The 21,876-nt window shown below is 46.3% G+C and overlaps 1 protein-coding gene across 5 annotated transcripts in view; it reads left to right on the forward strand.

Annotated features, from left to right (window-relative positions):
• Positions 1-4,101: 4,101 nt before the first annotated feature.
• Positions 4,102-21,876, forward strand: part of RAB34 (RAB34, member RAS oncogene family) — a 59,915-nt gene continuing 42,140 nt past the window's right edge. For 2 of the 5 annotated variants that reach the window (XM_077294346.1, XM_077294350.1), the window contains exons 1-2: positions 4,102-4,239; positions 10,303-10,384. In XM_077294346.1, the coding sequence (XP_077150461.1) occupies positions 10,331-10,384 (54 nt within the window). In that variant the 5' untranslated portion in view covers positions 4,102-4,239; positions 10,303-10,330. Of the gene's footprint in view, positions 4,240-5,227; positions 5,414-8,699; positions 8,802-10,302; positions 10,385-21,876 lie in introns of those variants that run through there. The other 3 variants (XM_077294347.1, XM_077294351.1, XM_077294349.1) reach the window with 3 other exon arrangements.

The raw sequence follows: 21,876 nt of genomic DNA on the forward strand, positions 1-21,876 counted from the left end.
CCCCCCGCACAGTATTATGCCCCCCCGCACAGTATTTCCCCCCAGCTCCTCCACACAGTATTATGCACCCCCGCACAGTATTATGCCCACCCCCTGCACAGTATTATGCCCCCCCCGCACAGTATTATTGCCCCCCTGCACAGTATTATGCCCCGCACAGTGTTTTCCCCCCCCCCCAGCTCCTCCACACAGTATTATGCCCCCGCACAGTATTTCCCCCCCCCCCAGCTCCTCCACACAGTATTATGCCCTGGGCCCCGCACAGTATTTCCTCCCCTCAGCTCCTCCACACAGTATTATGCCCCGGGCCCCGCACAGTATTTCCCCCCCAGCTCCTCCACACAGTATTATGCCCCGGACCCCGCACAGTATTTCCTCCCCTCAGCTCATCCACACAGTATTAGGGTATGTGCACACCTTCAGGTTTTTTTGCGTTTTTTTCGCGTTTTTTCGCGATAAAAACGCTATAAAAACTCATTAAAAACGCATACATTATGCATCCTATCATTTAGAATGCATTCTGCATGTTTTGTGCACATGGTGCGTTTTTTCCGCGAAAAAAACGCATCGCGGTAAAAAAAGCAGCATGTTCATTAATTTTGCTTTTTTTTTGCGTTTTTCCTGCTATTCTATGCATTGGGAAAAACGCACAAAAAAAACACGTCAAAAACGCGGTAAAAACGCGGTAAAATCGCTGTAAAAACGCATGCGGATTTCTGTTTTTGTCAGGAAAATTTCTGCCAGAAATCCTGACGTGTGCACATACCCTAACGCCCCCTCTCCCCCTGCACAGTATTATACCCACCCCGCACAGTATTATTACTATAGATGTTACCTGACACTTCATAAATGGACCAAAAACATATTGAGACTTCTCTAGCACACATTGGCATTATCTCACATATTTGGTGGGAGTTCAATGTATTATTATCTCTTTGGGAAGCAATTAGAAATCTCTCATGCATTTCTTCTTCTATAAGAAACCTACAGTGGGTGCGGAAAGTATTCGGACCCCTTTAAATGTTTCACTCTTTGTTTCATTGCAGCCATTTAGTAAATTCAAAAAAGTTCATTATTTTTCTCATTAATGTACACTCTGCACCCCATCTTCACTGAAAAAACCCAGAAATGTAGAAATGTTTGTAAACTTATTAAAAAATAAAAACTGAAATATCACATGGTCATAAGTATTCAGACCCTTTGCTCAGTATGGAGTAGAAGCACCTTTTGAGCTAGTACCGCCAGGAGTCTTCTTGGGAATGATGCAACAAGTTTTTCACACCTGGATTTGGGGATCTTCTGCCATTCTTTCTTGCAGATCCTCTCCAGTTCCGTCAGGTTGGATGGTGAATGTTGGTGGACAGCCATTTTCAGGTCTCTCCAGAGATGCTCAATTGGGTTTAGGTCAGGGCTCTGGCTGGACCAGTCAAGAATCATCACAGAGTTGTTCTGAAGTCACTCCTTTCTTATTTTAGCTGTGTGCTTAGGGTCATTGTCTTGTTGGAAGGTGAACCTTCGGCCAAGTCTGAGGTCCAGAGGACTCTGGAAGAGGTTTTCATCCAGGATATCTGTGTACTTGGCCGCATTCATGTTTCTTTCAATGGCAACCAGTCGTCCTGTCCCTGCAGCTAGACAACACCCCCATAGCATGATGCTGCCACCACCATGTTTCACTGTTGGGATTGTATTGGGCAGGTGATGAGCAGTGCCTGGTTTTCTCCACCCATACCGCTTAGAATTATCAGCACAAAGGTTTATCTTCGTCTCATCAGACCAGAGAATCTTATTTCTCATAGTCTGGGAGTCCTTCATGTGTTTTTTAGCAAACTCTGTGCAGGCTTTCATATGTCTTGCACTGAGGAGAGGCTTCCGTCGGGCCACTCTGCCATAAATGGTGCGCCCGCCTGGGCCTAGGGGCTACTTGGTACCGGGTCCGGTGGTCATTAAAGGGGCAGCGACCCGGTCCGTGGCCCTGGGCTTCCAAATTAAAGGTCTTTAAAGGTTTTTTATGAATAAGAATGTTCGCGACACCACCTGTGATATTCGGTCAGGGATGACCGAAGCTGCTTAAAGGGGTCCTCTGGGGGTGATGGCACTGCAGCAAGGATGGTATGGCTTCCCACAGGTGCTCCCGATGTAGTAGGGAAAGATGGTCTTGTGCCAGAAAGAATCAGAGGACACAAGGTTGCAGTCTCTTTACCTGTTTACTGGTGGTTTACGGCCACAGTCCAGAGTATCGGTAACAGGTGTTGGTGAGGTCCGGTCGGCCTGGAAGCGTTTATGGATCCCCCTTTCAGGTGAGATTGGAAGCCTTCCTTCCTGCTCTGTAAGGCGAGTCCCTTGCTGCCTATGGCTCCTCACAAGGTCCTCTCTCTCTCACAGTACATGCATAGTAGGCAATGCAAGCCTTTTTACAGTTGTCTCTGTCATGACTCCGGGCTCTGTATGTTGCTGTACCTTCAGGTGTGGGTGCGGACAGACGACCTGAAGTCTTCTGCCCTCCGGTTTCTGCTGTGGGGCATACAGTCCCACACAGCTTCGGTCTCCCAGTGTCCAGTTCCTGCGCTTCAGTGTGGAGGGAGCCTAGTCGCAGCTCCCCTCCAGATCCTCACTGCTCCTGTGCTTCTCTTCCTCTCACACGTGCTACCGACACCACTCTGTCTGACTCCTCCACTCTGGCCTGGAGCTGCAGAACCACCTGTAACCTGTATGGCTCCAGCTTTCCTGCTCACATTTCTCTCTCCTACAACTCACTCTCTCACTGTCTTCGACCAACTGCCTAACTCCTCCTCTAAGCCAGAATATATCTCTAGGGAAGCTCCCCTGAAACTGGGTTCAGAGCTCCCCCTTCTGGCCTGGAGTAAGAAAGTGTTGAATGTATATGCCACCTGTTAAAGGGATCCTCCTCGCTTACAGGCAAGGCATCACCCTCCCCGAAAGGAAGGCAACACCACTGTAACAACTGGATTCCTGGGGTGTTACATAAAGGCCCGACTGGTGGAGGGCTGCAGAGATAGTTCACTTTGTGGAACTTTTTCCTTTCTCCCTACTGCATCTCTGGAGGTCAGTCACAGTGATCTTGGGGTTCTTCTTTACCTCTCTCACCAAGGCTTCTCTCCCACGATTGCTCAGTTTGTCTGGATGGCCAGGTCTAGAAAGACTTCTGGTGGTCCCAAACTTCTTCCAATTAAGGATTATGGAGGCCACTGTGCTATTAGGAACCTTGAGAACTGCAGACATTCTGTTGTAACCTTGGCCAGATCTGTGCCTTGCCACAATTCTGTCTCTGGGCTCCTTGGGCAGTTCCTTTGACCTCATGATTCTCATTTGGTCTGACATGCACTGTGAGGTCTTATTTAGACAGGTGTGCGCCTTTCCAAATCAAGTCCTATCAGTTTAATTGAACACAGCTGGACTCCAATGAAGGAGTAGAACCATCTCAAGGAGGATCACAAGGAAATGGACAGCATGTGACTTAAATATGAGTGTCTGAGCAAAGGGTCTGAATACTTATGACTGTGATATTTCAATTTTTCTTTTTTATTAAATTTGCAACAATTTCTACATTTCTGTTCTTTTTTTCAGTCAAGATGGGGGGTGCAGAGTGTACATTAATGTGAAAAAATGAACTTTTTTGAATTTACCAAATGGCTGCAATGAAACAAAGAGTGAAACAGTTAAAGGGGTCTGAATACTTTCTGTACCCACTGTATGTCCTTCACAAGCTTTACTTTAGATGGATTTGGATATTTTTGGACTGCATGTAACATGTTGCACTTATTTCTGTTTTTTTAGCCGCTGGCATCCTTCCTTGGTTGCTAACCAGGGTGACAATGTTAATATGCAAAAGGATGTAACTAGTCCAATGAAGTGGTAACTAACTGGAAGGGGGAGGTTATGGAAATCACTGCTAATTCTCCATCTTTGACACTTCTGTGGATTCTCCTCTCAGCAGGGGGCACAGGAGAACTTCCTGGGGCTGAACAAGCCTCATCATAGGGGCTTAGTCACTGCTCTCATCCCCCCTCACACTTCAGGGTGGAACACAAGAGTCAGCAGCAGCAGGGGAGGAATCAGGGCAGAGGAATAATAACCAGGCCACTGAGATATTTGAGTCACAGTAATAAGAAGCAGCTGCTGGCAGCTGGGCCGCCTCTTCTTCCCTCCCTGTTGCCTGAGTTCTTGTGAAGTGGGGAACAACGTGACACTATTTCCAGTGGTGCTGATTTTCTATGCCAGGTAAGCTGACGTCCCCAACATCTATTAGTTAATGCTGCCAGGCACAACAGATGGCGTCTGGAGCAGCGCTCCTAAATCCCGTCTTCATGGAAAAACTGAGATAATTCTGTAGATTATGCTGATTTTATGTCTTATTATTGTATGTCTTATTATTAATTCTAAAGCTTTCTTAAAAGAGTATTCCCATCTCTGCCATCACGCAACTCCCGTGTTATAAAATAGAGTCAGGGCAAATGGATTCGCAGGACCGCGTCCAACATGGCAGCTGGACGGGAGCCCCGACTACCTCCTCATATCTTCAGACATCCACGGCTGTCCTGAGAAACCATTCGCACTAATTGTATAGCAATTAGTGATGAGTGAATGTTCTTGGATAAGGTGTTATCTGAGCATGCTCAGGTGCTAACCCAGTGTCTTCGGCGTGCTCGAAAAATATGCTTGAGTCCCCACGGCTGTTCGACAGCCGCAACACATGCAGGGATTACCTGTTTGTTAGGGAAGCCATGCATGTGTTGTGGTTGTCGAACAGCTGCGAGGCATGCTGCCACGTGGACTCGAACATAGTATTCGAGCACATCGAAGACATTCGGTTAGCACCAGAGCATGCTCATATAACACCTTATCCGAGAACATTTGCTCATCACTAATAGCAATACATAGCATAATACATAAAATTAATAATTGAGTGGTACAGAGGCAGAAGGGAGCTTGTCTATGAGGGATTGCAATCTACTATTTGCTAAGGTGCATTGCACGGAGAAAAAATATCAAAACTATACATCTATAAAGGGAACAGATCATCATGTGCCTAAGAGCCGCCGATCAGAATGATAGATATAAATGAGGATGGGGACGTATATGGCTTTGTGGGGGCTGCGCTGTGCACATTGTCACAGCCATGGTGGCGATGCTCTTGTGTTGTCACTCGTTGCCATGCCTGTGCTGGCTGCATGCTGTTCCTGGTTAGGATCAGTCCTCCCAGGCTGTAGGACTTGTGCCTGTGTTAGATGCGGTTCAGATCTCTTGGAATTTCCTGCTCTCATGTTACGGCCACAATTCTGCAGATTTTGCCCCAGTCAGGCTTTGTGCAGCATTGTTATGGGATGATCCAGCATGGCTCTCCGGCACACACTGGGCTTTATGTAAACTCTTTCTGAGATGTTTCATGAATGAGGTAAGATGTTTTTTCATTAACTTTCGGAAAGTATTTTCCGGCTTCTCTTGGCTTTTCGTTAATGACACATTGAGTCTCAATATTTCTCTTTCCGAATGTCTCACATAGAAAATGTGCAGTAATCCCACAGGAGGCGAGTGTTGTTATTGTGTCCCAGTGTTTCGTGTACGTTGCCCCAGGCTGCACTTACTATAGGATGGCGGTTATTGAGCTGGATTTGTAGCGCCTGGGCTTTTCTAGACACATATTAGGCCCCGTCACACGTCCTTGTTTCCGGTACATGTGGCGTCCGTTTTCACATGTACCAGAGACATATACACACCCACTATAGTCTATGGGACTGCACACATGTCCGTGTTTTCACACTGACCTTGTGTCCGTCTGACCCACACATAGACATGTCCACTTTTTTCTGTCGGCACGGATGACCTTACATTACATACAGCACACGTGCACACAGATGACATAAGGTGTGACATCCGCGTGTGCCGTCTGTGTGACCCGTGCCGGAATAGAAATTTATAGGGAACCTGTCGCCTCATGTTTTGCTATTATACTGGTCGCAGTGTGGTGTTAGTTAAGCAGTGTGCATCACTAACATGTTTTTGTCAAAGAAAAGCTCCAAGTATTAGATTTAAAAACACTTTATATCATTAGAGGATTCCCTCAGATACCTTTTCTTTCAGTCATAGAGGTGATGACTTTATCTTTTCAGCCACGGATCAGTCAGTGTACTGACTGATTCACGCTCACAGCATTACTTTTGATTGCCGTGACTGGCCCGCAGTCACAGCAACCACGTATCAAATCCGGCGCTTGTGCACTGCCCATCCGCTCCCCGGGCATGCGCACTGACTCTGGGTGTACAGCCCCAGCTTCATGTCACATGTGCGCATGCTCTGGAGTGCAGAGTGGACGGGGACAAGGTAGTGTGCATAGCATACGCGCTCACACGTCATGTGGCCACTGACTCAGAGAGGCAGGCGTACGCGCATCTGACATGAAGCTGGGGCTGTACACTCAGAGTCAGTGCGCATGCATCAATGCCAGAGTTTAGTAATGAAGAGAGGTCTATCAGACACCCCCATTACTAACCCGGTAAAAACACATACACACACACACCAAAAATAATTTATTTGAAGAGACACTCCCCCCACACTTTCACTGGTTCACCAATTAATGAAGAAAAAAAAAGACGGCCCAACGTAGTCCAGGGAATCTAACATTGTCCAAAAATTGTAACCTGAAAAACATAAAGAGAGAAATTAAGACAAGACACTGTCTCTTGTTCACCAATTTATTACAAAAAAATTCCCAATGAATAGCCGTGATGTCAGTAGCATAGCAACGTATCACAAGAAATAGCATCCGTCAGCCCATGACTGATGGCTGCAACTGTAAATGTTTTCATGACTCGATCTTTAAACAGAATTTGTTACCAGGTTTTTTCAATGTAATCTGAGAGCCATGTAATGTAGGAGTACAGAGTGTGATTACAGGGATGTGTCACTTACTGGGCTGTTTCAATACAATCAGTGTATAATCGGCAGGAGATTATCAGTACAGGAAAACTGGCCTTGCCACCTAGAACAACCACTCCTCCATCACTATAACTATACATTGTACACAGAGAGCTGCTAATCAGTAGTGTAGGTGGGGTTATACACAGCTCAGCATTAGAGCTCTGCTACATCTACAGCAGAGAAAACTGTGATTCTATCATAACTTCTGCACCCAGTAAGCTAAGTGATACATCGCTAGAATCTCTACTTCATGCTGCTGTCTGATTACATAGAAAGACCTACTGATAGATTCCCTTCAAATCAGTGCCATTATAACCTATGGATGATGGATGTCTGTGGTAGAAGCTAGAGTGGCATCTGTCACCTATAGTTAACAGGAACCTGTCACCCCCAAAATCGACGATGAGCTCAGCCCACCTCACAATCAGGGCTTATCTACAACATTCTGGAATGCTGTAGATAAGCCCCCAATGTATCTTGAAAGATGAGAAAAAAAGGTAAGATTATACTCACCCAGGGGCAGTCCCGGTACGATGGGCGTCGCGGTCTGGTCCAGGGCCTCCCATCTTCTTATGATGACGTCCTCTTCTTGTATTCACGCTGCGGCTCCGCTGCAGGTGTACTTTGTCTTCCCTGTTGAGGGCAGAGCAAAGTACTGCAGTGCGCAGGAGCCGGGAAAGGTCAGAGAGGCCCGACGCCTGCGCACTGCAGTACTTTACTTTGCCCTCAACAGGGCAGACAAAGTACGCCTGCGCCGGAGCCGCAGCGTGAATACAAGAAGAGGACGTCATCGTAAGAAGATGGGAGGCCCCGGAGTGGACTGCGACGCCCATCGTACCGGGACTGCAGCGGGACCGCCCCTGGGTGAGTATAATCTAACCTCCTTTTTCTCATCTTTCAGGATACATCGGGGGCTTATCTACAGCATTACAGAATGCTGTAGATAAGCCCCTAATGCTGGTGGGCTTAGCTCATCGTTGATTTTGGGGGTGACAGGTTCCCTTTTATATTAGCAGCCTTTCAAAAGTGTAATCTGGGGCTGGTTTATTTTCTTACTACGCGACTAAGAACTAGCAACTATCTGCCTGGTCTGCCTGAAGCCAGATCAGAGCAGTCATGTACCGCTCCTGCCAGCGACTCTGCTGCTTCACTTCAACAGTGCAACTCTTCCTCTTCTGGGCTGCTCTGTCAATGATGTGATTGCCAACATCATGCTGATTGACAGCCGGCTCCCAGCAGTTAGGAAGCAGGGATCTGTCTGTCAATTAGTATGACATCGGCAGTCATATCACGTCAACAGAGCAGCCCGGAAGAGAAGCAGCTGCTCTGTTGACGTGAGATCAGCAGAAGCCACAGATTCACCGGCAGGAGTGGTCTGTGACCGGGCTGATCTGGCCAAATCGGCAGTGGGCAGAACACGCAGGTAGTTAGCAACTACTTGCCTGTTAGTTCTTAGGCCCATAGTAACAAAATAAAATAGTCCCAGAACTCCTTTAATGGATATGTCATGAAAGGGTTACAGTGTATTTTTAAAATAGATCTTGTATTAGTCTATACAGGTTCCAAGCCTGAAAGAAGTCCCTAGTTTCTTCTTCCCGCCCCTCTTCTTTTTATTGACAGGTTTTACCCTATGTGGGACAGTGAAGAGGAGTGAGGAGGGGAAAAGCCACTGAGGTCCGGCATCTTGAACTTTTCAACTTGTCCCATGATGGCTACTAGAAGTGTTTTATCTGAAGCATTGCAGCATTTCAGAGTAAAACATATACGACTGCAATAACAAAACTAGATTCTGAGCCATACGTAGTTCGGGCAGGAAGAATCGACAATCTGGTGCACTTTAATGTATTTCATGGGAGTTTACCATGGTGTGTATATATTGGAGGCTCTTAGGGTAATGTGAACATAGCCTTAAATATGCCACATAGAGTAATATACCTAATATTCATTCTCAATGGAAATACACTTTTGAAGATTAGTACTTAAAGAGAATCTGTCAGCAAAATGTATACCTATAAACTAAAGGCAAGACCATAATGGTGCTGTGATGCTGATTAATATGATACCTGATGTAAAGGAATCTTCTCAGTGGTTGATGAATACTCGCCTTATGAAGTTTTCATAAAATGACATCTTGTGTGCTTCTGTGTGCTTCGGGGCAGGACATGGAGGCAGAGTCTTCTTCTGGCTCTCCGCCCCCACCAGTCTCATCTGCTTCTTTTACAGGTCACTGATTAGTCGATAACTTGCCTCTTTTTAAAATTCCTCACCGCCGCCATCATTGTGTGGGTGGCGCGTGCACAGTGTGAGTCGGTGTCCTATGAGCAGGACTTCAATAAAATGGCGCATGCGCAGATCAAGATTTCAACTCAGTAAATTTTTCACCGAGCTGAAATCTCGATCTGCGCATGCACATCTGCACGCAGGACGCCGACTCACACTGCGCACGAGCCGCCCACACAATTACTGAATTTTAAAAAGGAGGCCGATCAGTGAATAACCAGTGATTGGTACAAAAAGCAGAGGAGGCTGGTAGGGGGAGCGGAGAACCAGAACAAGACTCTGCCCCCGTGTCCCGCCCCTGAGCACCCATTTCCTGAAAACTTCACCAGGTGAATATTCAGCATTCACTGAGCGGATCCCTTTACATCAGGTATCATATTAATCAGCATCACAGTGCCATTATGGCTTTAGTTTATAGGGCTAAATCTTGCTGACAGGTTCTTTTTAACAGAATCTTGACAGTAGACAGACCCATTTAATATAGCACTACTTTAAGATGTGATTTATCAGGGTGATATTCCACTGGCTGAATAGAGCTCCGAGCAGCAGCCTGGGGTACTGTTCATAAACATGCATCTATGCAAGCTTTGGTGACCCCCCAACACGGCATTTATAAACAAACCCTTTAAGTTCCAAAACTCCACTATTGACTTGTCCTGCATCTAGAGGATGTGTTACTACTTTTCTCTTTGAAATAAATATGGAGTACGCAGATGCAGAAAATAATATGGGCGGTTTCTTAATTACATTTCTATTGTCCATATATGTAATTTACGAAAGGGAAATAGAAACTTGTGTCCTTGGTCATAAGGAATGAAGGAAATGCAAACATGGTCTGGAGTCGCTGTGCAGGTTTGCAGGAATAAAGCCGCGAATAACTAAATAATTCACTGGCTTCTCAGATAACGATATTCAGACAATGTGATCACAACAGTTTTTAGTTTTTATTTAATGGGAAATGCTTTTTACATTTCAAGTTCAAAAGAGAAAGCTTTAATTTTTTTAATTTTTAGAGGGAGAGGGAAGGGTTGATAAATACTCATGTTTTGTTCAATGTATAGTAATATAAAACGATTTGTTTTTCAGACATAGTCTTGAGACTTGACAGTTAATAATGAGCGTCCTACCTCCAGTGCGGCGAGATCGGATTGTGGCAGAGCTCCCCCAGGTAAGAAGAGATGTTACTAATACTACTTTATATTCTGAGCCCCATTACTTCCGTTATTCCAGGGCATTGCCTAAAATTATAATTTAACAGGTTGACATAAATGTTCCATTTTATCAGATTCTTCAATATCAGTATTAGCAGGGCCGGCTCCAGGTTTTTGAGGGCCCCGGGCGAAAGAGTCTCACTGGTCCCCCCCCCTTTAACACATACCACAATTCATGAATCACAGATACAGCAGAGAAATCTAGGTATAGTCCAATGCCACAATTCACTTCTTATATGAGTGATAGCTATTGTAAATTCTACAATACCATACAGCAGAGGGGCTTTATATAAGTCAACCCCTTATATGCCAATTTTTGTGGAAAACTTTTTAGGCTATGTGTACATGTTGCACAATTGCTGCGGAAATTTCCACGGCAATTCCGTAACTCCTGCTGCGGGTATATCGCATGCGGAATTGGCATGCGTTTTCCCGCTAAACACTAGCGTTTTCCAAGCGTAATTAGCTTGCGGAATGCTAGCGTTTTCCAAGCGATCTGTAGCATCGCTTGGAAAACTCATTGACAGGTTGGTCACACTTGTCAGACATTGTTTGACAAGTGTGACCAACTTTTTACTATTGATGCTGCCTATGCTGCCTATCCCTGGCAGTCTTCCCGCTCCTCGCGATGCTCCGGTCCCAATAATGCATTGCAACAATGACCCCAGATGAAGTAGCAGTCTCGCGAGACCGACGTCTTCACAGGTCATTTTCGCAATGCATTATTGGGAATGGAAGCATCGCGAGGAGCGGGAAGGCTGTCGGGGATGCCGGAAGGTGAGAATATCATGATTTTTTATTTTAATTCTTTTTTTTACAATTTATGGTTCCCAGGGCCTGGAGGAAAGTCTCCTCTCCTCCACCCTGGGTACCAACCGCACATGATCCGCTTACTTCCCGCATGGTGGGCATAGCCACATGCAGAAAGTAAGCAGATCAGTGCTTTCCTATGTGTGCGGAATCCCTGCGATTCCGCACAAAGAATGAACATGCTGCGTTTTTTTCCCTTTATGCGATTCCGCCACGGAAAAAAACGCAGCATGTGCACAAAAATTGCAGATTGCATTCTAATAATAGTATGCTTAAAGTATGCGGTTTTTTGCGTTTTTATAGAGAAAAAAACGCGAGAAAAAAAGCAAAAAAATCCTGAATGTGTGCACACAGCCTTAAAGTAAACATTAGAAAGTATTAACGTAGAACATTTGTAAAAGGGCAAAATGGGTTGCAGGCTGCAGCATCACAACACATCAGTATTCGTTGTCCCATTGTTTTGAATTCACTGTCGATTTGTAGTGCTGATGACTGACCCCAATAAGTGACATGTGCAAAAATGTATACATACAGTACATGTACATGGCACACACGTACATGACACACACACATACATGGCACACACATACATACAGTACATATACACGGCGCACACACATACATACATACAGTACAGTACATGTACATATCGCGCACACGTACATGGTACACACATATACATGGTACATACATACAGTACATGTACATGACACACACACGTACATGGCACACACATACATACAGTACATATACATGGCGCACCCACATACATACAGTACATGTACATATCGCACACACGTACATGGTACACACATATACATGGTACATACATACAGTACATGTACATGGCACACACATACATACAGTACATGTACATGACATACATACAGTACATGTACATGGCACACACATACATACAGTACATGGAACATACGTATATGGAGCACACATGTACATGGCACACACACATACATACATGGCACACACGACACATACATACATGGCACACACGACACATACATACATGGCACACACGACACATACATACATGGCACACACGACACATACATACATGGCATACACAACACATACATACATGGCACACACGACACATACATACATGGCACACACGACACATACATACATGGCACACACGACACATACATACATGACACACACGACACATACATACATGGCACACACGACACATACATACATGACACACACGACACATACATACATGGCACACACGACACATACATACATACATGGCACACGCGACACATACATACATGGCACACACACATACATACATGGCACACGCACATACATACATGGCACACAAACACACATACATGGCACACACATGCTGCACAACAAATGCTCATTTGATACATGTGATTCATATAAACACATACACATAGCTCACAGACAGCACACACTACACATACCACACACTATACGCACACCTCACATACACTGCTTTATGCTGTAGGGAATGAGATGTTGCACAGTATCAGATGCAGCCCTCCTGCTCCCAGCAGCACTATCCCAGCAGACACCTCCCTGCCCTCTGCTCTGCTGGGACTGCCGACAAGAGCAGGAGGAGCTGACAGGAGCCATCATCACAGGAGCAGCACACACAAAGGGTGCTGCACGACTTATGGTACCTCACATCACAGCTCAGGTATGTAGGTGCCGGCCCAGGTCTTAGCCCTCCCTCCCCTCAGAAGCTCCGTGCAGGAGGACAGGAGGAAGGTGCACTGGCCTATGAATACATGGCCTGTGGTGACATCACGGTCACATGGCAGGTCAGATGATCGTGATGTCACTACAGGTCCTCAACCAGTCTCTACATCAGAAGCTTCACTGATTATGATTATCAGTGGAGCTTCTGCTGTAGTGGCTGTATCCCAGACAGCATGAGTGGGCCCCCCTGTCTCGCCAGGGCCCCGGCACTTGCCCAGGTGCGCCAGGTGCTGACGCCGGCCCTGAGTATTAGGCTATGTTCACACGTTGTTTTTTTGCTGGAGGATATTTTTTGCTGCGATTTTTTTTTTAATGCAAATTTCAAGCTGTGTTTTACAGTACCAGCAAAAGTTATCGGATTTCAAAAATCTAATGCACAAACATTGCTTTTTTTTCCTGACTGAATTGGAAAACTGCTGCGTTCTTGAAAAATGCAGCACGTCACTTCTTTCAGCGTTTTTGCAACTTTTTTTTTTTTTTAACCAATTAACTTTTTATTAGCAATAAAGAAATAGGTACATACAAAAATCCCCCGCAGGAGAAACAAAGAGGGAAAAAGGAACAAGGGGGAGGGGGAACAATACACATTGTTCTAGAATCACAGCAATTTTAGCATAGAATACAAAATTAACTATAACACAAATCACCGCTTACAAAAGATACTAAATGAGAGCAAGGGCGGACGAAGGAATGTGAACTGAGGAAACCCAAGGATCCCACCAGGAGAGCACCTTATTTTTCTTGGAGAGACTCTGTGCCATAATTGCTTCATAGGTAAAATGAAGGTTAATCTTGGAAATCAAAGCAGCCATAGATGGGATATCTGAAGATCTCCAGTGACTCGCTATACATTGTCTGGCAGCAATCAAAATATTAGAAATTATCGGACGGAGAGGGGAGGGGAATCCCGCGAGAGAGACACCCAAAACAGCCAAACACCCGCTTAAAACAAAAGGAACCTGGATGACCTCCGCGATTAGAGACTCAACTTGACGCCAGAAGACCTGAACCCGTGGACAGGACCACCATATATGGGAACCGGAACCAATAGCCCCGCACCCCCTCCAACAGAGAGGGGAAGCGGAGGGACCAAACCTGGCCAAGCGAGCAGGGGTGAGGTACCACTGCAGCTGGATCTTTTTAGACTGCTCCAAGTGGCCTATACACGAGGAATACTTAGAAGGGTGTACCATCGCAAAGTGCCAGTCCTCTAGGGATGCATCAAAACCCAGAGAGGACTCCCAGGAAATCATAAAAGGAAGCTTAGCTGGAATATCATGGCATATGAGGGCCTTATAGATAATAGAAACGCCATGGGGCACGAGAGTGGCCGGTCTAAAGAACCGGTGTGCTGGGTCCTCCGACAGAGGCGGGGGGGCACCGAATAGCCGACGCGACCTGAGAAAACTGCGGAGTTGTAGATATTGAAAGAAATCTCTGCCAGAGAGAGAAAATCTACCCGCAAGGACCTCAAACGACAATAAGCCATCCGACCCAAACAGGTAAGCCACCCGGCGCACCCCCCGCATCTCCCAGGAGGAGAGAGAGGTGTGCCCAATAGCACACTCCAGGGCCCTTAGGGAGACATAGTCATACATAAATAGGAATTGGGAAGAGCAAACAGACGACCATATTTTAGAGGCCGTCTTGATAGAGCGAAGAGTAGGGCCACGAGGAGAGACCTGGAGCAACCAAAGCTCCAGAAGTAATTTGAGAGAATTTCTAGGGGCGAAATGAGATTCAATGAGCACCCAGGGTAACCGCGAGTTCCCCTCCCACCAAAGCTTAAGAGGCTCTAAGATCGCCGCCCTATAGTAAAACTGAATCGAGGGAACACCCAAACCACCCATAGAGTACGGAAGGGACATGATTTGGCGCTTAATCCTGTGTGGCTTGTTATTCCAAATAAACCGATCTATGATTGATTGGAAAGCCGAAATAAATTTGGAAGGTATGGAAAGGGGGAGGCACCGAAATAAATAGATAATTTTGGGGAGAAATAGCATTTTAACAGTTTGTATACGGGCCATCCACGAGAGCGAAGAGCTCGATAGCTGATCGATGCCCCTCCTAATTTCGGTGATAGTTTCCTCACAATTAGAACGAACGATGTTATCCAATCTAGTTATCCGGACGCCCAGGTAGGAAAACCCCATAGGGGCCCAAATAAACGCAAATTTAGATTGAATTTGAATTTGGAAATCAACCGGAAGAAAAAGGGGGAAAATAATGGATTTAGTCAGATTAAGTTTATAATATGATACCGCGGAAAATTGGGATAAAATTGAAGTGATCGCGTTCAGTGAAGTTAAAGCCGAGGTACAAGTCAGCACTACATCGTCAGCGTAAAGTCCAATTTTATGTTCAGTCTCCCCAACCCGCACCCCCTTAATATCAGGGCACTGTCTAATTAAGGCAGCCATAGGCTCCATGATCAGAGCAAAAATAAGGGGGGAGAGGGGACAGCCCTGACGGGTCCCATTCAAAATCGGGAATGTCCGAGATTTAAAGCCGCCCGAGCAAACCGACGCACAGGGATTAGAGTATAGAGCCATAATGGCCTTGGAAATCAGTCCCGTAAGCCCAAATTTTCCGAGCGTGAGCTCGATATATCCCCAGTGCACCCTGTCAAACGCCTTTTCAGCATCGAGAGACAGGAAAACACTGGGGAGACCCTCCCTCTCCACCACATCCAGGAGATCAATCAATCGTCTTGTGCCATCTCTGGTCTGCCTACCAGGGACAAACCCAACTTGGTCGGGGTGTATAAGGCTGGGGAGCACCGCTATCAATCTATTGGCCCAGATTTTAGCATAGATTTTAACGTCGCAATTCAGGAGGGCTATGGGGCGAAAATTTCCCGGAGACGTTGTGGGCTTCCCCGGTTTAGGGAGGGTTGCGATGGAGGCCTCCAACCCCTCCGCCCTGATGCTGCCAACAGACGCCCAGTTGTTAAATAAGCGAAGGAGAAAAGGGGAGAGGACAGAGAGGAATTGTGCATAGTAGAGAAAAGGAAAACCGTCCGGGCCTGGAGAAGAACATTTATTAGAGTCCCTGACAATTTGGGAAAGCTCAGATTCAACAATAGGAGAGTTCAGAAAGGAAAGCTGCTCCGCATTGACCGAGGGAAGATTAGCTTTCTCCAAGAACGCCATGATTAGCTCCGGCGAGGGCTGAGGGACTCCCGGGTCAGAACCAAGATCATAGAGAGAGGAGTAATACGAAGCAAACTCCTCAGCAATATGGATGGGATTGTAAACACGAGAACCGTCAGACCCAAACAGGAATGGAATCTTGGATTGAGCCTCTCTCCTCCTAACGCGCCTAGCGAGAACAGCGCCCGCTCGATCCCCCATTGCATAGAATCTGGCTTTAGTTTTCCTCAGGGCATTTTCAGCTTTATGTAGAAGTAATTGGCGAACACGCATGCGAGCTTTAGAAAGGTCAGAAAAAAGCGCCGGGCTAGGGGACATCTTATGGGCAGACTCAAGACGGGCTAGTTCGTCTAGGGCCGACTGAAGGGTCGAATTATATTTCCTCTTAGCTGTTGCAGCCATTTTAATAAAGCAACCCCTAGCAACCGCCTTGTGAGCAAACCAAAGGGTATCGTCCCGTATGTCCGGGGTATCATTGGAGGAGAAGAACTCTTGTAAGGCCCTTTCCATAAACTGGGAATTTAGTTGATCAGTAAGAAGATGGGTATTGAGACGCCAGTGTGCGGGGGGTCTAATAGCAAGGGGGTCCTTTAGAACAAGGGACACCGGGGCATGATCTGACCATGTGATACTACCAATATCTGCCGAGATGCAGTGAGGGAGAGCCACATCATTCACCAGCACATAGTCAATCCTACTATAGGAACCGTGTCTGGGAGACATGAACGTGTAATCTCTCTCGCCACAATGCAGATACCTCCATATATCATGCAGCTTATATGAGTTGATTAGCGGCCCTGCCTCCTTCCTTGACAGGGAAGCGACAGAGCAATCCAGCACTTTAGATATTGGCACATTAAAATCCCCAGCAATTAGTTTGTGACCATGTTGGATGTCCTGTAAAATTTGAAAAAAACCCTCTAAAAATTTAAGTTGACCGGCATTAGGAGCATAAACTGAAGCAATGGTATAGGGGGCATTATTGATCAGACAAAGGATTACAATGAACCTACCCATCGGATCTACAATGGAACGGATCAGTTGGAAGGCATTGGCTTTGCTAAAGAAAATCGCTACTCCCGCCTTCCTTGACGGACCATTTGCAAAGAATTGATGTGGATATAAACCTGAGTACATTCTAACATTATCACATTCCAATAAATGTGTTTCTTGAAGACATATAATGTCCCGACGAGATTTACCCAGATGCCTCCAGACAATCGACCTCTTGCCTGGGGAGTTGAGACCATTCACATTAATGGAATACAGCGAAACACTCATGGTAAAACAGTATAAATAGACTTAGCTCATAATGAGCACCAGTGAAATATGCACAAGAAGAAGCAACATGAGAGCTGCGGACCAGAACATGCGTGGGGGGGAACCGGGTGGTTGGGAGGGGGGAGGGAAGGACAAACAGAACAAACAACACAAAAATTAGGACATCAAGGTCCATTCAGGCAAATCCTGAGTCCAGAAGGTGAAAATCAGAAAAAACAGTTCACCTATGGGGCAAAAAAATTGAAGTGCTGCAAATACTCCCACAAGGAGACCAGCACAACATATGAAATCAAAAAAAGGAAAAACCTCAAGAGAGGAAAAAAAGTACCAAAATATTGCGGGAAATAGCCAGGAACCAAAGGTGGTAACATTCTTCAAGCGACCTCCCAGTCCGATGCAACACGGGCCTTGGGATTACGGGCATTCTCAGACCCAGAGGGACCCCTCGAGACTGGGGAACCAGGAGCCGACAGGCCCCATCCCGCCAATGCAGACGCCGCGTGGGACAGGGTCAGGCAGGTGGTGATGGATCCATCTTTGCGGATGAGAAGCTTAGTGGGAAATCCCCAACGATACAGAATGCCTTTTTCCCTGAGAACAGCAGTGTAGGGTCCAAAAGCTTTACGGAGAGCCAGGGTGCCCGGAGAGAGGTCTGGGAAGACGGTGATAGAGGCAAATCTTTCAGGTAAAGCAGGATTTTTCCTCAGAGCCTGGAGAAAGTTCTCCTTCATTTCGTAGAAGTGTATGCGGGCGAGCACATCTCTTGGGACCGAAGGTCCAAGACCAGTCGGCTTAGGAATCCGGTGTATGCGATCAATTATAATGTCCCTTGGGGCAAAGTGAGGGAGAGCAGCAGCGATAAAATCCTGCAAGAAAACTTTCAAGTCTCCCGGAAGTACAGATTCTCCAACGCCTCTAAGTTTAACATTGTTCCTTCTGGACCTATCTTCCAAATCCATGGTTTTGGCGTGGGTTTTAGTGAGCAGATCTTGCAGAGACTCTTGAGCGTCCCATAATTCATTATGAGATGAGATCAGCTCCACCATCTTACGCTCCAAACAATCCGTGCGGGTCCCCAGCTCCACCACCTCTCCTTTCAGCTCTGCCAGCATGGTGCGGATGTCTTCCTGAATGGAGGCCCTGAGATCCCCAAGCAGATCTTTAAGTAAAGCAGCAGTCACCGGAGCGTCGGGAGAATGCGACGCTGCAGCGTCGGAAACCGCAACACTCGGGAGTGATGAAGCGCCCGAAAGCGACGCTTGAGCGTTGCGTTGTGAGGAGCGGGAAGCTCTGGGTGAAGACGGCGCCATCTTGGGATCCTGCAGCAGCCGGGGGGAGGCCGCAAAGAAATCTATAATCCGCCTTGACGGGTCGCGTGTGCCGGCTCTGGATTTCCCCATACACTCACCGTCGCACCAGGGAGCGATGCTGGTATTATAGGAGACAGAGAGTCCGCCGGGAAGAAGATATGAGCCGCTTTAAGGTTCCTGGTCATGGAGCTCCCACACTGTGTGACCTACTCCATCTGCAGCTAGGCCACGCCCCGCGTTTTTGCAACTTTTTATCACCCATAAAAAGCAATGAGCAAGTGCAAAAATGCAGGTATCATGTTTTGCTGTGTTTCTAGAGAAAAAGAAACATGTAGAGTCCATTTATTTTTGTATTTTCTCATGTTTAAACCATAATGTTTTGGTCTTCTCACCTGAGAATGCCAGTTAGGATTAAGGTATCTTCACACTAAACGATATCGCTAGCGATCCGTGACGTTGCAGCGTCCTGGATAGCGATATCGTTGAGTGTGACAGGCAGCAGCGATAAGGAACCTGCTGTGATATCGCTGGTCGTTGGTTAAAGTTCAGAACTTTATTTGGTCGTCAGATCGCCGTGTATCGTTGTGTTTGACAGCAAAAGCAACGATGCCAGCGATGTTTTACAATGGTAACCAGGGTAAATATCGGGTTACTAAGCGCAGGGCCGCGCTTAGTAACCCGATGTTTACCCTGGTTACCAGCGTAAAAATGTAAAAAAACAAACAGTACATACTCACCTCCGCGTCCCCCGGCGTCCGCTTCCTGCACTGACTGAGCGCCGGCCATAAAGTGAAAGCACAGCACAGCGGTGACGTCACCGCTCTGCTGTTAGGGCCGGCACTCACAGTCAGTGCAGGAAGCGGACGCCGGGGGACGCGGAGGTGAGTATGTACTGTTTGTTTTTTTTACATTTTTACGCTGGTAACCAGGGTAAACATCGGGTTGCTAAGCGCGGCCCTGCGCTTAGCAACCCGATGTTTACCCTGGTTACCCGGGGACCTCGGCATCGTTGGTCGCTGGAGAGCGGTCTGTGTGACAGCTCTCCAGCGACCACACAGCGACGCTGCAGCGATCGGCATCGTTGTCTGTATCGCTGCAGCATCGCTTAGTGTGAAGGTACCTTTAGTGCAGTCTAATTTAATTAGTCATATGTGTAAAGTAAACATCGGCTGACCAAGGTGTGAAATTAAACAACTGAGGACCAAGAACACTACACGTGTTCGAAACGCGTCCAGTTGCTCAAGGCATTTCTTCCTCCGGTATGCACCGGCTTGTCAAAGCAGCTTCTTTTTAAAGTTGCCAAATAAAGACTTTTGATCTTAATTCGTTTTCATGTACAAGTACTTGGCGTCAAGCAGAGACGTTTTTCCGTGCTCGGATTGCTCTCATGGGCTGTGAGAGAAACATCGTAATGGTGAGCTGAATCTTCACTTTTGTTTCATTTAGTGAACTTAAACAATGCCTGACCAACTCAAGGGCTGACCAATGTGTGAAAGTAAACAGTGTCCTACAAACTCAGTACTCTGCCAATGTCTTAGGTAAATTATTCAACTGCCCCCAAGCTTTTACATTTGTAACTGTGCATTTTTCATGAACTCGTGTGGACTTTTTTGTTCAGAATAATCAATATTTTTTCAGACATAAAATTTTTTTGTCCACTAAATTATTTGATCAAATTGCCCTTTTTTCCAAAATGGTCTCACATATGTCTTGCATTGGGTACCTAACACCTTGTTTTATCCATGCTTCTGAGGAGGAAGCTAAGCTGAACTTTGGGATCCTGAAAGACGCAGCAGAACATGTTGTTTGTAAGCAGCTTTTTTTTACTGCCAAGAGAATGGGTTTTGCCTGCAGGAAAAAATGCAATGTGTGAACATATAGCCTTACAGTATGCAGGTTACAAGAATTTGTGGCTGGAAATTCACAGCAATTAAATGTAAAGGCATATTACCATCTCTTAAAGATGTGACATATCGCTAAGGTATGTCATCACTTTATGATTGGTGGGGGACAGAGTTTTGGGAAACCCACTTATCCTGAGAATGGAGGATCTGCAGTACTAAGTTTTGGCTCTTGAGCTGCACCACTAGGATTTATTTCTTTTACTTTCTTATATAGTGCCATTAATTCCACAGCGCTTTACAGACTTCAGCATCGCTGTCCCCATTGGTGCTCACAATCTCAATTCCATATCAGTTTGTCTTTGTATTGTAAGTGAAGACCCAATAAAAAATGGGGAGAACATACAAACTCCTGGCAGATGTTGTCTTTGGTGGGATTTGAACCCTGCATCCCAGGGGACCAGCATACTCTGGAGTGGGCTATGGGGGCGATCATGCTGTGTTTGGGAACTGTGGTAGTCATCATACTGTGTCAAGGCCATCAAACTGTGTGGTGGGCTAAGGGGACATCCTACTGTGTGTGGAAGAACTATGGGGGCATCATACTGTGTGTGGTGAGCTATGGGGGCATCATTCTGTGTGTGTTGGAACTATGGGGACATCATACTATGTGGAAGGAAGTTTAGGAGCATTGTGCTGTGTGGGGTATTTAGTGTATTGGAGGTCACTTGTGGGGGGTCATACTTAGCAGGAGACACATTGGGGTCGGTCAGGCTTTGTGTGTGGAAAGCGACTGTATGGTGAAATTGTGGGTGGGAATTCACTGTGGAGGGATCAGACTGTGTGTGATGGGCATCTTAGACGGCATCTTACTCTTTAAATTGTCAAGAAAGGAATATCTATCGTAGTAGGTGAGAACATTATGGGACTTCAGTGGGGACATAATTACTACATAATACATGTCCCTTTTCCTGTTTTTAAAAGTCGTGAGGCTTGACCCTGCCACATCATTATTTTTGGGGTGTGCTCCAAATAGGAGGTGGGATCCAAATAGACATCTAGGTTCGGGGTCCGGTAATTCCTATGTACACCCCTGGGGATAAATCTTTTATGCACGTGTTGCACAATGACTAACAGTTCTTAAAAAGCTTTAAGCTTTTAAGGAGAAACGTTACTCCTTAAGGTACCTTCACACGAAACGACGCTGCTTCGATAGCGACAACGATGCCGATCGCTGCAGCGTCGCTGTTTGGTCGCTGGAGAGCTGTCACACAGACCGCTCTCCAGCGACCAACGATGCCGA

This window comes from Ranitomeya variabilis, chromosome 3 (assembly GCF_051348905.1).
Source record: "Ranitomeya variabilis isolate aRanVar5 chromosome 3, aRanVar5.hap1, whole genome shotgun sequence".
NCBI classification, from domain to species: domain Eukaryota; kingdom Metazoa; phylum Chordata; class Amphibia; order Anura; family Dendrobatidae; genus Ranitomeya; species Ranitomeya variabilis.